General features: G+C 37.1%; 1 protein-coding gene across 8 annotated transcripts in view; it reads right to left on the bottom strand.

Annotated features, from left to right (window-relative positions):
* The window catches only part of PPP1R12B (protein phosphatase 1 regulatory subunit 12B), a 250,173-nt gene that overhangs the window by 137,965 nt on the left and 98,292 nt on the right, over window positions 1-13,916 (bottom strand). For all 8 annotated transcript variants that reach the window (XM_012459462.3, XM_012459464.3, XM_012459467.3 and 5 more), the window contains one exon: window positions 12,967-13,149. In XM_012459462.3, coding sequence (XP_012314885.1) covers window positions 12,967-13,149 — 183 coding nt within the window. The remainder of the gene's footprint in view (window positions 1-12,966; window positions 13,150-13,916) is intronic.

Here is a 13,916-nt window from a genome sequence, read left to right as displayed (position 1 = left end):
GAAGTGCACAAAGGGACTTCAAATGCCAAAAAAATCTGCATTCTCTATATTAAAACATTTAAATAGAATGGGATAGATAGGCTTATCTGCAAACTGATCCAAACACAAAACAGGGTCTTTGGTAGCTTTACGCTCAAGTAGATCAACAGACATTCTTCTGCTGCCCTCTTATGGGCATAGAAGATCACTACACATGAGCTTATTTTCATTTGAGAAATAATTTTATTCAATAAACATTTACCCATCATCTTCTATGTATTAGGCTCTGTGGTGTGAAGAAAACCCAATTTAAAAGCACCCTCAAAAAGCTCCCAATGTAGTAATGAAAAACAACAACATACCATTTAATTAATTAGTAAACAGATCCTAAAACGGTGTTACCAAAAAAAAAAAAAAAAAAAAAAAAACAATGAAGACAGAATACTAGTTTTAGCCTGGGGTTCAGGTGTAGCAGGGTAGTCCCGAAGTAGATTTTAATTTGCAGGAGTTCTTACAGTACGAATACAATTTTGTTAGGCAGAGAAGGTGAGAAAAAGCTATACCAGAAAGAAGGTCACGCATGGACAAGGGAAGAGGGTCATGAAAGTAAAATATACAGGAAATAGGCCTGATCTTTCTACCTGAGTAAAGTGACGTAATTACCAGGAAGAAGAGTTGAGAGAAAGGGATAAGAAAAATAGAGAGAAAAATATAGTCTTGGGTAGGCTGAATTCAGAGTTTGGTGAGTACTCTCTCTACAGGACTAAAATAAATTAATGATCAGCAGGATTTTCTATATTGCCTGACTCAGTATATGTTTGAATTCTGTCCAGAAATTGGTCCTCTGAACAAGATCAATTAGAAAACTTCTCATATACATGGAAAAACATTAACTTCCAGTAATATTCAATCTGATTGTACAGTGTGTAGTAAACAACTTTTACCCATACCTGATCGAACTAGTCTCTTCATTTTGTAATTTCAAAGGCCAACTCAAGTTCTAATCTGCCCCTTCACCTATGTAAGCCAGCTTCTTTCTGTAATTGCCCTAAATATCCAATAATGCTTTTTTCTGTTTTACTTATTAAAACATGTATTATGTAATATTTAAGGCAAACAAAAAAGATATAAAGAATAATAGAACCATCACCTGTGTCTTACCATCCAACTTAAGAATAATAGTGCCAATTCCAGTTTCTTCTTAAAAAGGGAAGCATATGCCAGGTGCAGTGGCTCACACCCGTAATCCCAGCACTCTGGGAGGCTGAGGTGGGCAGATCACCAGGTCAGGAGTTTGAGAACAGCCTGACCAACATGGTGAAACCCTGTTTCTACTAAAAATACAAAAATTAGCCAGGCATGGTGGCGGGCACCTGTAATCCCAGCTACTCGGGAGGCTGAGGCAGGAGAATTGCTTGAACCCTGGAGGCAGAGGTTGCAGTGAGCTGAAATTGTGCCACTGCATTCCAGCCTGGGGAACAGAGCAAGACTCTGCCACAAAAAAAAAAAAAAAAAAAAAAAGACAGAGAAGGATGTTTCTACTTCTTGAAACTCTTAATTGTCCTCTGCTACCCTAATTTTCTGGTACCCTGATCTTTATTAGTCAGCGCACATGTTTAAATTCACTAGGAATATGAAGAAATGATATTTCTAGAGAAGTTCCAAACTGGTTATATCTTATTCTTACCACTTGCCTTCTCCCCCTTTTCAAACCATACCACCAAATCAATGTATGCAACCAAGCCAGTTTCCCAAAGAAGCATGCAACTAGGACATTAAAGCTATCAAAGGAAGAAATTTTACCTGCTGCTTCTGACATTCCATGCCTGCCCAGCACTTGCTGATGTCTCAACTCAGCACACCGGAGTTAGCCTCCCAACATAGAATGCTAGTAAACTACAGCAGAGGCTTGTCTCAATACCCCAGAACACCCAGATCAACTTCCTGTGCCTCTGATTTCCATAAAACCAGGAATAGCAAGGAACTCTACTGCCAGATCAAATCATTCCAGGTGAGAGGAGGTCAAGCTACCTCAGACACACCTTGCCACACACCTGTGCAGCAACTTTCCCAGAAGCCCAATTTTCAACAAACGGGTGGCCACTCCTCTGGCTGTCCTTCCCTAGTAAACACCGGAGCCCATTTTATGAGATTGTACCAGCAACTGTCTTTTTCTAACATTGGAAAATCAACTGCTAAAAGAGAAGGGAAGGTTGAATGAGGGCTCAAAATTCTGGTCCCTCCTACATGTCACCAATACTCACAGCTCTGAAAAAAGAACCACTTTATCAGAAGATTAACCACAAAAACATGGCTGATAAGGGCTTTGAGTAGCAGGTGTTAGGTGACTGTGTCTTCACTCTAAGTGGCTGGGAATGGGATAGAACTACCAGAGGTTCTGCTACATAAGGAAATACATTCTTGTCCTTTCTTCTAAATGCACGTGTCCTGAGGGGGAGGGGGAAACACTTTAAGCTTACTCCTGAACTGTTAAGTGGTAGGCTGAGAAACTGCATGACGAATGCCCTTGTCTCTGGAAAATGAAGTGAGATGGTGTTGGCAACAGCCATGTTTAGCAACAGAAATAGGGAAAAAAGAAAATAGACTCTTTTATTCAAGCCTCTAAATCTCGTTGCTTTAACTCTTAGTAGACACTATCCAGGCCTTCCTTTCCAGAACTGTTTGGTGGAGCTAAATAGTACTAACGTTATTTTTAAACACCTTTATTGAGACATAATTCATATACCCATTAGGTGTACCATTTAAAGATTTTTAGTATATTCAGAGTTACGGGATCATCACTATAACCGATTTTAAAACATGCTCAACCTAGTATCAAAAGTATCCACTACTGCATAGTATGGAGTGTACTTGTTTGGGAGACAACAGAAACTGACCTCACTAACTTGGCCAGGAAAGGAATCTGTGGGAGGGAATTACTAGTATTTTTAACATAAAGAGTATCACTGGGATAGGAGGCCCAGGCTCTAACTCTCCTGCAAGGGTCAGCTGCTACCATTATCACATTTAGCTCACTAGTTGTTGCCTCAAATAAATGTTCAAGTGCTTAGATTCCTGGACACCACTTGGTGTCCAGGAGGGGAGAAAAGGCATAAGAAGGTACCTGTGTATGGCTGCCACTTACTATGTCACCACAGTGGAGATTTTCCCTTAGAGCTGCAGAAAATAATGTATGGCATTGTAAATAATTGGTAAAGAGATGAGAGGCAGGACAAGTGAGCTTACATTTAAAAATTAAGTCTCCTAAACTTGAGATATGGAATCCCTATAGCATATAGGTTTTAAAAATTAAATAAATAAAACAATTTAAATCTAAAATGGTATTAATATTTAGCATTTTAGTGTAGATCTTATTTCCAAATGTGTATTAGCTCTGAAGAAGCATGGATCTTAATGAAAGTCATAAAAGCATTTCACTGGTAATGACATAAATAATTGTCACATATATCTCTAAGTTGTTTTATAGTTTGCAAAATACTTTCACATAGTCTGTCTCATTTGATCCTCATAATACCTCCATTAGATAGGTTTGGGAAAATCAAGGTTACTCATAAGTTATTTTTAATCCTCATATACATACAAACAAGGTAAGCATTATCACTTTTTTACATCTGAGGAAAGAGTCAGAAAGGGAACTCACACACACAAAAATCACACAAATAAGAGGCTGAACTGGATTCTTCTCTTTTTTTAAGAGCTGGGGGGTCTCACTATATTACCCAGGCTGGTCTTGAGTTCCTGGCATCAAGTGATCCTCCTGCCTCAGCCTCCTGAGTAGCTGGGATTACAGGTGTCACTCACCATGCCCCATTTGAACTGAAACTCAGAAATCAATCCTGTATATTTCCCACTAAGTCCAGCCATTCACAGTTATCTAGGGGTAGCCTCGTCTCTTAGGCAGCAACATATCATTATTATTGTTTCAAAGAGACATATTCTGAAAAAAAAATTACATAGAGGTGCCATATGACACTGAAAACTGTTCGTAAGCTATATTCAGTCTGGTGAAGCCTCTTGTCACTCTGCTACCCAAGGATTAGGGCCAAAGCACTATAAGGGTCGCCTTTTTTCTTTCTATACCAGAATTGTTCAGAGTCCCACAGCATAATCCTAATTATATAAGCAATCCAGAGACCTCCAGAATGGTAATATAGTAGAAAATGTACCTACTGCTACATACGTTTCACTTTCTTCCTGTTCAATATTCATACTTAGGAAGAAAGAGCTTATTTATATCAGTAGAGAAAAAACTTGCTAGGGGCATGGCTAGAGACTTTTAGATAACTCATCACTTTAGAACAAAAATGGAGAAAGATTGGATTCATCTGTGGAACCTCTTTTCTAGAGTACCTTTTTGAATTGACAACTGTCAGTCTTTAGCTTGGACACAGAGGAACAAATCAAATGACTTTTAAAAACCATAACTCAGAGTTTAAATTCTTGATTTAAATTTTGAACATTCCAAAGATGATGCCAAGTTAATCTGCTTCACATTAGCAGGTATAACTACCTAGCTTATAAAGACCCCAAGGGACTGAAGAAGGCCGGTAAGTGTGGTATATATGACTCAGCCAGTACTCACTGTATGTGACCAAGCGAAGCAGAGTCATATGTAATGTGAGCTATTTGGGAGAGACAATTTTAGCTTATTGTGGAGAAAAATTATTTTTAACCATTTCTACAAAGAAAAGAGCACTCATAAAAAAGATGTAAAATTCAGGGTTGAGTGAGAGATAAAAAGCTAAAGGAGTAACAAGAGAATCAAAGGCAGACACTATCAGACTCTAATATTAGCAATGGGAATTGTTTACATTTTGTTGCTAAGGAAAACTTGGAGCTTTGGAAAATGAACCCAACCACTACACTATTGTGACAGCTGCTGTCTGGCCCTGGTATTCCTGCAGAGCTATGTGCCAACAGCTTGCCACTTGCCATTTCTATCCTGTCAAATCAGTCTCTTTATAATCAGATGACCTTGTTGGTTTCTACAGTTCTCACAAGCAATCCAAAGACTGAATAGCAGTTATCAAAATGCCATGAAGATAAAGACTGTTGCATTCTGAGCTGTGGCTAGCCCCTGAATCAAAACCTTTATTCTGAATGGATAATACTTAAATTCAAAAGAATAGTCAGTGAATTCAACAAGGAGAAAAAGAAGGCCTAGGTGATGGTCTGCATTTTACCTCTGACTCAAAGTGTCATATTAAGCAAATGACTCTATGCTCTTAGGGCCTCAGCATTCCTATTTATAAAATAGGGAGCATATGTTCTATTCCTTTCCATCATGTAAAGAGAATACATTTAAACACACTTGAGCTTTTCAGTGGGGGGAAAAAGGAACTTCACAAATCCAAGATTATGCCCTTCTTAAAAGGAATAAACTGTTTTAGAAGTTCTGTCCTGAGTTATGTATGCAAAACCATAAATTATCTAGAAGCCTGTAAACCTTGAATCTCTATTATATTTACTCTTCAATGATCACGGCCTTCTTCACAGACTTACAGCATAAGAAAGACTGTTGTCACTATAATTAATTTTCCTTCATGCCCTCCTGCTCCCTCTGCCCCATTATAACAGTAATCCTTTATCATTCTGGAACTTTGGAAAATACAAAAATAAAAATAAAAAGTATCCATAATACTCCCAAAAATCCAATATTAACATTTCCATGTTTATTACTATTTGGCATCACATTGTATTCTTTTATATCTAGCTTTGTTCATTTAGCAACATATGTGTAGTTAACAAACTGAGTAAAGAAGTGTTAGCACAAGAGTGTAAAGCTGAGACTGATCACTGGCCAATTGATATGCACATACCCACTTATCCCCACTTAAGATAAAACATTCTCAGAAAAGGAGAGCCAGCTGTGCAATTTAATGGTAAGACCCACTCCCCAATTGAAGTGCTCTAATTACACTGCAAATGGAGATTATTACTGAGAGAGAACCTTCTACTACACTTAGGTCTTGCTGTGGCCAGTTTTAAAGCCCCATTTATCCCAATGCTCACTAATTGTTTAAAATTGGACCTGTGAACACAGGCTTCAGGCTTTTATCAAGGTTTCCCAGTAGGAGTCAAAATGCTTCCACAAAGAGCTGATTACAGAGAAAGCTGCAGCTTCAAGAGAATTAGCATCCAGCATGTTCTTTCAGAAGGAAAATTTAGCTGTTTTCAAAACATCTGTTTTTTTTTTCTTTCAGTTTATGCTTGTCTAGCCAGAGAAACTAAATGGCTTTAATTCTGTAAAGGCTTAAATGATATGTTTTATTTGATCAAGTCATTCCCCTGCTGAAAATCCCTCAATTGTATTCTATAGCTTCGAGAATAGAAGTTCAAATTTCTTAGCGTAGCACAGACAAAAATCTACACAATTTGTTTCCTCTCTACCTCTCTAGCTTGACAATTTCCAAAGTTTCTCCAGTGGAATACCAGTCTTGGGTTTCTTTGAAAAACAAAACAAAACTACTAGATGGACTACGAAATTTGGAAAATGGTGCAAATCCCCTAACCACTCCCATGTTCTACTCCACCCCACTCCCCAGAGAGGAATGATTGAGAAGGCTTCTGAGTGATCCTATTTAATTTTGTTTAATCCATTGTTCCCAAATTCATTTGGTCACAGAATATTCTTTTTCCTTCATCTAAATCTATTCCACAAAAGACTTTCAGAAATGCTAGCCTGGCCACATCTGCTCCCAGCTTCAGGCATTCTGAACTTGTTTGTTTCCTGAATTTCTCATGTTTCTTCTCAAATACCATCCTCCTATTACTACTTACAGTTAGCTTCCAGTTGCCTTTCAAAACTCAACTCCAGTCACCTCCTCTGGTAGGCCTTCCTTGTCACCCTATTCAATCTAATTTAGATTTGTCTCCTCTATGCTTTCATAGCAATCTATACATATCTTTACCATATCACTTAACAAATGTACAATATGATGTACTTGTTTGCCTTCCCATAATAGTTATATCCTCAAGGGCAGAAAAAAATGTTTGGTCTTATATCCTTAATGTCTCTGTGCCTGGCACACGGCAGTCTCTCAATAAATGGTTGTTAGGTGCTTTATATATGTGAGTTTCCACTTAAACAAGATTCTATATAGATAATATTATTTTGCAAAATCTTATATTTTAAAAACCATTCCTGACTCATTTACCTAACTGTTCCTATATGTGTTTCTATCTGCAGTACAGCTGGTCAATTGCAATTCTTGTTATCTATTCCAATAACAGTTTGAGGTTTCTTTCTGCAATAAAGTTTTATTAAGTTTTATTACATGTCAGTCTGCATCTATGAGTTTATCTTAGAACTCTCCGTCATGGTGACCTGCAGTGTTTATGTTTTATGTAAGTTCATCTTTGTTGGAAACTGTTTTTATAGTTTACAGTCTTTTACTCTGGGTTGCAGATGTGTTCCTTCAAGGTGGTTTTGAATTTACTTGTGTCAGGGCCCCAGAGTTTCAAGAGTACAGATCCAGTTTCTGTATTAAATCCTTGGCTTGGGATTTCCAAACTATATGAATAGTGAAAATTTCTCACAAATGAGTTGTCTATCCGAACCCACACCCTTGTATACATTTCCTTCCTTGCCACTTCTTCGAGCTATGGACTAAGAACCCTTTTTATGAATTGGGCAGTCCTTTGAGATTTCTAGCTTGATATAGTTTTTTAGTTACAGCTTGCAGCCTTAGTAGGTCCAGAGCCTACTTTCTACACACACATGGCATTAAAATCTGAGCATCCAGATCTTATGGTCTACATATAGGTTTGACATCAACATTGGGCCAAACTACTCTGGCTTTTGAGTACTCTTCACATTTGTCATCTGGGAGTTCCCTATTATTTTTCTGAATTCAACTATGAATTTCTGTTCATAATGGGCAAGGGAGCCTTATAAGTTCCATCTATCATATTGGAATCATCCTCCTAAACATTATTTTGAAACCAGTCACTTTTTTTTTTTTTTTTGAGATAGAGTCTTGCTCTGTTGCCTAGTCTGGAGTGCACTGGCATGATCTCAGCTCACTGTAACCTCCGCCTCCCAGGTTCAAGCGATTCTACTGCCTCAGCCTCCCGAGTAGCTGGGATTGCAGGTGTGTGTGACCACTCCCAGCTAATTTTTGCATTTTTAGTAGGAACGGGATTTTACTGTGTTGACCAGGAGGTAGAACTCCTGACCTCAAGTGATCCACCCTCCTCGGCCTCCCAAAGTGCTGGAATTACAGACATGAGTCACTGTGCCTGGTCAAGATCATTCACTTTTGTCTAACTCTTCTACCATTATCTCAGTGCAAGCCACTGTTCTCTCTCAAGATCCTTTCTTCTGCAATGGTTTCCTTACTGGTCATCTCACATCCATTCTTGTCTATTTTTCCTCGTCCAATTCATATGTAATACTGGAGCCACAGTTTAAAAGCCAGAACTTTAAAAACTATAGGTCAGATCATGCTACTGTTTGCTTAAAATCTTCTAATGGCACATGACCCAGAAATTCTATTCTTAGGTATATAACCAAGAGAAATGAAACCAGATGTCCATGCAAAAACTTCTACACAAATGCTCATGGTAACGTTATTCCTAATAACTAAAAGGTAGAAACAACTCAAGTGTCCATCAACTTATGAATGAACAAACAAAATGTGGCATTATCTATACGATGGAGTATTATTCACCTGTTTAAAGGAATAAAGTACTGATACATGCAATCATGTGGATGAATCTTGAAAACATTCTATTAAGTAGAAGAAGTCAGTCACTAAAGACCATATTTTTATTCCATTTATACAAAATGTCCAAAATAAGTAAGTCTATAGATAAAAAGTAGATCAATGGTTGCTTAGGCCTAGGGGAAATAAGGAGACTGTGGGGAATAGCTAGAGGGTGCAGGATTTCTCTTTAAGGTGATGAAAATGTTCTGTAAGTTACTGTGATGATGGTTGCACATATCTGTGAATATACTAAAAACCACTGCATTGTACACTTTAAATTGGCGAATTGTATGGTATGTGAATTCTCTCTCTCTACATATATATGTATATGATATATGTATATATATAGCTCCTACGCGCTCCTCAAGCTTCATCCTAGACCTCTCTCTTTCTCTATTCTTAGTCACAATGCCTTCTCTCAGTTTTTCCAAAAGATCAAGAACCCTTCCACCTTAGTGTCTTTTCAATTGCCAGACCTTTTGTTTGGAATCCCCATTCCCTTCTCTTCATATAACTATTACTTAACCAGCAGATCTCAGTTTGAGCAGTATCACAGCCTCATGAGAGTCTTCTTTTATTCTCCAGGAGAAGACAAATCTTTTTTTTTTTTTTTTTTTAGAGACAGGGTCATGCTCTGTGGCTAAGGCTGGACTACCGAGGTGTTATCATAGTTCATGGTAGTCTCACATTCCCGGACTCAAGAGCTCTTCTGGTCTCAGGCTCTTAAGCAGCTGGGAGTGTGTGCCACCACTCAGTTAATTTCTTTTATTTTTTGTCTTGCTATGTTGTGTAGGTCAGTCTTGAGCTCCTGGTCTCAAGTGATCCTCCCAACTTGGCCTCCCAAAGTGCCAGGATTACAGGTGTGAGCCACCATACCTGGCCAATAAGGGAAGTCTGTCGGCAGATCTTCAGTAAGACACTGTTATAACAACTCATACTACTTCTTTATATTACACAAATATTCATAACAACTAAAAGGTGGAAATATTTAACATTTGTCTTTTTCACTAGCATATTTGTTTCACAAGGGCTCACATCATATTTGTCTGGTTCACTGATAAATCACCTGGGCTTCTCATAGCATCTGGCAACAGGTACTTCAAAATATTCAATAATTATTTTGAAGATGAATGAATGCTAGAACATATCCAGTGAATGAGTCCAACTATATCTAACATCTCCCTACTTATCTTGTGCCATTCCTAAAATGCACTTATCTTGACCTGTACTTGATGTACCACCTTCAACTAATAATTCACTAATATTTTGATTTAACTCTTTGATTCATATATCTGGTCTCTGCAGCAGGTACTATCTTATTGATTGCAGGTTACAACATTTCCAGAAGGCAGTAAAACTAAGTTTCCCAAATAACAGTTCATGCAACTAGGTATTTAATAATGCAGTTTGATAAAGAAACTGATTTCCCCACTCTTTCTGGGATCATACTCTTAATGAGGAATTTACCTCATTTTACTTCTCTCAGCTCAGAAAGATTTTTTTAAAGAGAGTTTTTGTCAGCTAATGAAAAGATTACTTTTGCATTTAGTTTCTAGGTGAAACTAACAGTATCTAAATTACATTTGAGCTATTAAGTATATAAGCATTTACTATTCAAGATTGATTTATTACTATTTCCTTGGCTGGAGACCAATTTTAAAAAGACAGTAATTGGCTCTGAAACCTGTTAGCCCAGAAAATTAGTTTTCTTCCCTTTTATGTAAAGAAATGAAAAAAAAAAAAAAGGAAGAAAGGAAGGAAAAGAAAAGAAGAAGAAAAACACTATTTTCCAACTCAACATCTCCTTTAACTTCCCTCTCAAAATGTGTCTTTATATAAAAAAAAGTTTCTTTATAATAGACTTATAAGAGCTGTCCTTATAATAAGCAAACATAAAAAGTTTAATTTGTATTGTATCTTGTAGATGATAAGACTTTTATACTTACTACATGTCCATACACACTCACATCGGACCTGATGGCTTCACTGCTGAATTTTACCACTTAAAGAAGAATTAGTACCAACCTTACTCAAACTATTCTGAAAAACAGAAAAGAAAGGAATACTTCCAAACTCATCTGATAAGGCCAGCATTACCTTGATACCAGTCAGACAAAGACACATCAAAAAAAAAGAAAACTATAGCCAATACCAGCAAACCAAGTTCAACAACACATTACAGAGATAATTCACCATGACCAAGTGGGATTTATCCCAGGGATGCAAGGATGCTTCAAAGATATACAAATCAATCAATGTGATACAGCATATTGACAGAATGAAGGATTAAAAACCTTATGATCATTTCAATTGACGCTGAAATAGCATTTGATAACATTCAGCACCCTTTCATGATAAAAACCCTCAAAAAACTGGGTATAGAAGGAACATATTTCCACACATTAAATGCCACATATGACAAACCCATAGCTATTATCATACTGAATGGGGAAAAACTGAAAGCCTTTCCTCTAAGATCTGAAACAAGACAAGGATGTCCACTTTCAACCACTGTTACTCAATATAGTGCTGGAAGTCCTACCTAGAGCAATCAGACAAGATAAAGTAATAGGCCGGGCACAGTGGCTCATGCCTGTAATCCTAGCATTTTGGAAGGCTGAGGTGGGAAAATGGATTGAGCCCAGAAGTTTGAGACCAGCTTGGGCAACACAGTGAAATCCTATCTCTATTTAAAAAAAAAAGAGAGAGAGAGAGAAAATAATAAATGACATCCAAATTGGAAAGGAAGAAGTCAAATTACCCTTGTGTGCAGATAATATGATCTTACATTTGGAAAAACCTAAAGACTTGACCCAAAAAAATGATTAGAACTGAAAAATTCAGTAAAGTTGCAGAATTCAAAATCAACATAAAAAAGTCAGTAGCATTTTTATCTGCCAACAGTGAACAACCTGAAAAAGAAATCAAGAAAGTAAACCCATTTACAATAGTTACAAATAAAATACCTAGGAATTAATCAAAGAACTAAAAGATCGTTACAACAAAAACTATAAAACACTGCTGTAAGAAACTAAACAGCACACCAAAAAAGGATATTCCATGTTCATGGACTGGAAGAATCAATATTGTTAAAATGTCCATACTACCCAAAGCAATCTACGGATTAAATGCAATCCCTATCAAAATACCAATGATATTCTTCACAGAAATAGGGAAAATAATTCTAAAATTCATATGGAACCACAAAAGACTCAGAATAGTGAAGCCACCCTAAGCAAAAAGAACAAAAGAATAACATTACCTGACTTCAAATTGTACTACAAAGCTATTATAACCAAAGCAACATAGTACTGACATAAAAACAGACATAGACCAATGGAACAGAGTAAAGAAATCAGAAATAAATCCATACATCTAGAGTGAACTCATTTTTGACAAAGGTGCCAAGAACATACATTGGAAAAAAGACAATCTCTTAATACACACAAAATATTAAAGTGCCTTCCTTTGGATATTCAAAATAATATGAAGTCAAACTGAAATCTAAATTTTGATAAGATTTCACTTGGTCTAATCTTAACAAAGGATAACTATAGCCTTAGTTTTTAAGTACATTTGAAACTTCCAAATGGAGTACATTCTATTTTTTAATACTTCCTCAAGTAGGAGAAAATGGCCCATTCTTGCTTGGTCACATTTTCCAAGGTTTCTCTTAACCCTGAAAATCAAAAAGCTTTTCTTAGCTTCCACCTCACATCTCTTTTATGTCAATTCACAATGTTCTCTCATACCTTCTCTCTAAAGAAATTACAGAATAACTAGTCACTATTCTTTTACCATATCATCACATGCTATTCATTTCCTTTTCTGGTATTCTACTCAAATTAATCAAAACTTTATATCCTTCTATTTCTTTGAGCCTTGTGTCACACTGTTACCTTTCTTTGCTGCCAGAGAAGTCAACATAGACTATCCATAACAAAACAAAAGATCCTTCTCTGTGCTTCACAGGTTCTCCATTACAAAATGGAGAACTAATGCCTAACAACTGTCTCTATCACAAGACAAACAAAAAAAGATATGCCTAAATCCATAGCCGCATAAGTGTCTATGCTAAATAATCAGAAACAATTGAGGTTTCCACCAAAAACCGATTGCTCAGAGGCAAAAGACAGAACATAATATAAAGATATATTTTCATAAATGTATTTGAAATTGGGAAAAACACTTTAAGCCCATTCCTTTATCTTCTACCTCGAAGCAGAGCCCCACAAATGAAATCAGTAACCCAACATACCTCCTCTTCTCCCTGGCTTCCACAGAGGAGTCTGTTCCACTAATGGAGAGCACAGGAGTAGTTGTAACCCCATTGGCAATGCTTGGCAGAGGGTGATTGGTGATCACACAAAGTGGGGTGCTAGAAGAGACACTGTCTGCTGTTTTCTCCGCTGTGGAGTCAGCCTGGGATTTGTGAGGAATCCTGAAATCAAAAAAGATACAAGCAGAAAGGAAATGGTAAGTCATGCTATACTACAAAGCACTGGCACAGAGACAGAGGATTAAAGAGAGGTTCAAATAGGAAATCTTGCTCTGATTTTGTTTTTTGATTTTTTAATTTTGAGCTCTTACAGCTTGGAATAGTATAATTACACATTTAGTCTGACATCCTTTGCCTGAGGAGTTACATTTTATGAGACTTGTATGTGTACATGTGTGCCTGAGATTTTATTTTAACAAAAATCATTAGCTATGGCACAAGGCGAGATACTGACATATGCAAGAGTGCTTTAAATGACTCCCCAGTAGCATCTGGTCTCCACACATGCACACAGAGACAGGGCCTCTCCACACAAGAAAAAGACACTAAAGTCACTTACGATATTAGTCTCCACCTGTTCCTTAATTCTTGGCAGTGGGAGTCTTTGTGGTAGTCCTCAGCCTAGATTTGATGACCATCTTCTTGAATTATCCAGAGACAACTGATACTCTAAAACCTCGGTATGCTTAGTTCTCCCTTACCTAGTTTAGCAACTGTTCTTTCTTTCAATTTAACCAAATGCCTAATTGTCTATATTCATAACCACAAAAGTGAGAAATTGAAACAAAAACCAAATCCGATTCTATAAGTAACCTTAACTACAGACTTTTCAACAGCAAGCTGTATAATTAAACTCATTTACACGAAAACAAGATCTTTGTTTCTTAACAAAGAGTTGGGAGCAACCATTGGCTCTCCACCCAAAAAGC

Source organism: Aotus nancymaae, unplaced genomic scaffold (assembly GCF_030222135.1).
Source record: "Aotus nancymaae isolate 86718 unplaced genomic scaffold, 86718_ANA_hifiasm-v0.15.2.pri h1tg000039l, whole genome shotgun sequence".
Lineage (NCBI taxonomy): Eukaryota > Metazoa > Chordata > Mammalia > Primates > Aotidae > Aotus > Aotus nancymaae.
This window is presented reverse-complemented; position numbering and strand designations above follow the sequence as displayed.